We start from the raw sequence: 4,097 nt of genomic DNA on the forward strand, positions 1-4,097 counted from the left end.
GTGGCCCTTGAGTCCGATTCCCACCACTGCTTCCTTGATCTCTGCTTCGGGAAGGTGGCCCTCTGGGAGTTTCACGCCCACCTCGGCAGCCTTGACATCCAGCTCGGTGGAGGGCAGCTCGATGCTAAGGTCACTGGTCTTGACGTCAGCCTGCAGTGAAGGCAGGGTCACGTCGGCCTGGGCCTTGGGCACGGACACCTCCACGGCGGCCTGGACGGACTTGCTGGGTGCTGACACACCGAAGGACGGCATCTTGAACTTGGGCATTTTGAACTTGCTGTCTCTGGCGGCCACCTCCTTGTCCCCAAGGGACACGTCGCCCGCCAGCATGATGCCCGCGGCCTGGGTGTCCACCTCCACGCTGGACAGTGACACCTCCACATCAGGGACCGTCACCTCGCCCTTGGCGTCCTTCAGGTCCAGTTTGGGCCCCTTGACGTCCACCTTGGGCACCTTGATGCTGGGCATCTGCACCTTGGACAGTTGGCTCTTGAGTCCAATTTCAGCTGCCGCTTCCGTGGGCTCCGCTTCAGGAAGGTGGCCCTCCGGGAGCTTCACGCCCACCTCGGCCGCCTTGACCTCCAGCTCGGCGGAGGGCAGCTCGATGCTAACGTCACTGGTCTTGACATCAGCCTGCAGTGGGGGCAGGGTCACTTCGCACTGGGCCTTGGGCACGGACACCTCCACGGTGGCCTCGACGGACTTTCTGGGTACCGACACCCCAAAGGACGGCATCTTGAACTTGGGCATTTTGAACTTGCTGTGTCTCTCTAGTCCATCTTTGCCTTTTATGTCTGTCTCTAACGTTAGTACTGTGATGCTGCTTTCCTTTTCCTTCTCTGTTTCCTGGAGTTGTGTCGCTTTGTCTCCTTTTGCCTCCTTCGCTGGCGACCACCCAAAGGAGGGCAGCTTGACCCTTAGCATTTTCATCTTCCCCTCCTTTTCATCCGTGTGCGGGCCCCCGCCCTTGCTGTCCTCGTCTCTCTTCTGGGCTGCATCTTCCTCCATTTCTCCTCCCTCTTGCGCTGGCAGATGGACTGGGGGTTGTCTGGGCCTGTGCTTTTCTGCTTCCCCTGCCTCCTCCCCGTTGGCCTCCGTGCCCTCAGCAGAGGCCCTTCTCTGCCGTGGTCCCCGCTGGAGAGCTGTCACGGCTCCTTTCTCGAGCACTTTTTCTTTGTAAAGTCCAAACCTGGGTGTCTTTAAAGTGGGTATGCGGACGTGGAATTCTGGTTGGTGGTTTTGGTGGATGCCTTGGTCTGCTGAGTCTTGCAGAGACAGCCTGGCAATGCCAACCTCCAGCGCCTGCGTGCCTTCCCCGGCCCCCTCCCTGCTCTGTCTTGGCGCTGGGCCCAGCCCGGCTTTTCCCTGGGGCACAGTCTCCCCCTTGTCCTTGGCCTCTTTTGTCTTTCTTCGGGGTCTGGGTGCTGGGCCCGCCCCTTCCCCGGGGGCTCCCTCAGTGGGGAGGCCGGGCTCCGTGGGGGGCTCAGCGGCCTCTGGCACCCCTGCCGTCCTGTCTTCTCTACCGCCATGGGCGGCAGCCCTGGAGGCCTCTCGCCCGGAATCCCGGGGCCCTGTCTCCACCAGGACCCCAGCCTGGACTGTCCCCCCGTGGGATCCCCTGCCCGACAGCCCCTTCCCTGAGCCCACCCGGAATCTCAGGTTCGAGAAACTTCTCTTCTGCTGCCTGCCTGGCCCTGCTTCCGGGAGCTGGGCCTCCGTGTCTGTGCTTGTGGGGGACAGGTCAGGCACGTCCCCTCGCTCGCAGGCCTCCGAGGAGCTGTGCGACCTCCGGGGCCCTGGCCCACGCTTGCTCTTCAGCGCTTGGAATTTGGGCCAGGAGAGCCGCTCCCTCTGGGGCTGCCTGCCTCTGCCCTCCCTGGGCTTGGAGATGAGCCTCTCCTGGTCTCCATCCTCCTGCAGCGTCTCCGTGGGGGTCTCCATGCGCCCTTCGGCGATATCCTGGTCCTGAAACAGGGAGAGAGCACCTTTTGGGCCCCCGTGCAGGGAGTCGGAGGCAGGGGCTCCGGGGACAGGAGGGGGCAGTGGGGGTCCCCCCCCCAGCCTCAGCCTGGGCACCCGGAGCCCAGCCGGGGCCAGCTTTGCTGGCCATGCAAGCTCACCTGCTTCTTGCTGCCCCTCGAGCCACGCTGAGCACCGCCGGAAGCTCCCTCATCGTCCTCCCGGGCGGGAAGTTGCCGCCTGATTGTGAACTGAACCTTGTAAGGCTCTGAGTACTGAAGGATTTTGAGAGCATCTTCGTATTTAATGTCGTCAAAGAATATGGTTGTGCTGAGCAGCTGATCCCCTAGACGAAGACAGAGCGGTCCCCGCACCTTAGTGCCCAGGACCTCGTCGGGCCTCACGGGAGGGGTCCACAGGGGTGCGTGACCGAGGAGGCGACCCTGCTCAGGCTGCCCAGCCCCTTCCTCCTCTTGAGTCCCGGGTGGGAAGGAGCCCCCATTTCCAAGCAGAAAACCTGTCAGAGCGAGTGGCCCCAGCCCGGACACAGCTAAGCAGTCTCTAGGGACTCATCTGAGCCCACTGTGGCCCGTCCCCCTCAGGCCCCACCCGATCCTGATGGGACCACGGGGACATGGGGATGGGGTCGTGGCACCTTCTCTCAGGCTGAAGAGCTTGGCAGCTGAGGACTCCTTCAGCACTTGCTTAACAAAGATCCCCTGGTCCCCGCCGCCCGTGACAATGTAGCCACTGGCTCCGGCCTCCACCTTGGTCTTCAGTGTCCCTTCCGTCGCCTCCTGCGTGGACTAGAACAGAAGCACATCAGGCCTCAGTGAGCATACGCCTACCCTACAGTGGGCGTGGCTGCTGGGAGGCTGCCTCCCCTGAGGCCAGGGACCCCAGAGTCCTCCCGTCATTGGGCAGCTGAGCCCGGGCACGGGGTCCAGGCTCTGGGGGAAGCCAGGTGCTGCCGTCTCAGTTGGGAGCAGCCTCCCTTGTCCCCGACCCCACCTGCCAGGACTCAGGAGCAGCCCAGCCCCGACCATCCGGGCCCAGCGGGGCTTGGCAAGCAGAGGGGAGAGTCTTCTGCTTGCACGTGGCCAGAGCGTTCCTTTATCAGCTTCTGGCTCACCACCACCCTCACTCCAAGCACCAGTCACATACAAGGTAGCTGGTGCTCAGACCAAGGAGGGCCATAAATGCTGACAATACCGGAAACGGCAGGGCCAGCCTGACCTCGGACACGACAGCTCCTCTGGGTCTGGGAGAGAGTTAGAATTGCTGGGGCCACCAATGACAGCAGGCAGCGCACCCTCCTGGCTGGGAGCCTACAGAGCCCAGCCCCTCCGTGGCCTTGGATGTAGCAGGCAGCAGCCGTACCCACTGTACAGCTGAGAGCACTGAGGTCCGTGCACCCGGGTCCAGCTGGTCAGCAGTCTGGGCCCTTCACCATGAGAGTAGAGGGGTCTGGGGGCAGGCCTGGACCAGTGTTCTGGAGCCCCTACCCACCCCCGGGCCTGATGAGGGAGGTGGCACAGGGCCACGCTGCCAGCTTTCTGGCTCCTCGCCTTCTCGCTCTGGCCCTGGCGTCCCCCGCTGGAGCCCGTGTGGACGGGCTGCCCCCCGTCAGCTCCTGGCACACCCACCTCCAGACGGCTCATCCTGGAAAGCGTCTGCGAGTCCCCCGAATCCCGCTTCCACCAGGACCTCCGCCTCCTTGGCGTGTCTTCCTGCAGCAGCGACAGACAGCGGGTCACCAACCTGCCCCAGCCCAGGGGACGGGAGGGACTCGGGGAAGCCCCAGCTCAGGGGCTAGATCCCCCAGAGTGTGCTGTGTGCAGGGGGAGCTGAGTTCCTCCAGGGGGAAGGTGACTCTGGGCCTTTGTGATTCCCACAGGGCCCAGCCCCCGTGTCCGCAAGTAGAGGGGGCAAAAAAGAAACAGTACAAGAAGGAGGTCTTTGGGACTTCCCTGGCGGTCCAGTGGTTAGGACTCCGTGCTTCCACTGCAGGGGGCACGGGTTTGATCCCTGGTCAGGGAACTAAGATCCCACATGCCGCTGCATGGCACGACCAAAAGAAGTAAGTACGTAAACAATTCTGAAAAAAGAATGAGGCCTTTAGTAAACACGCCTGGTCC

The 4,097-nt window shown here is 63.1% G+C and overlaps 1 protein-coding gene across 1 annotated transcript in view; it reads right to left on the reverse strand.

Annotated features, from left to right (window-relative positions):
* Positions 1-2,972, reverse strand: part of LOC114903951 (protein AHNAK2-like) — a 10,006-nt gene extending 7,034 nt beyond the window's left edge. Inside the window, exon 1 of the mRNA XM_029237172.1 lies at positions 17-2,972. Coding sequence (XP_029093005.1) covers positions 17-1,941 — 1,925 coding nt within the window. The 5' untranslated portion in view covers positions 1,942-2,972. The remainder of the gene's footprint in view (positions 1-16) is intronic.
* Positions 2,973-4,097: the final 1,125 nt, after the last annotated feature.

This window comes from Monodon monoceros, unplaced genomic scaffold, assembly GCF_005190385.1.
Source record: "Monodon monoceros isolate NGI ecotype Baffin Bay Population unplaced genomic scaffold, NGI_Narwhal_1 Super_Scaffold_21, whole genome shotgun sequence".
NCBI classification, from domain to species: Eukaryota; Metazoa; Chordata; class Mammalia; order Artiodactyla; family Monodontidae; genus Monodon; species Monodon monoceros.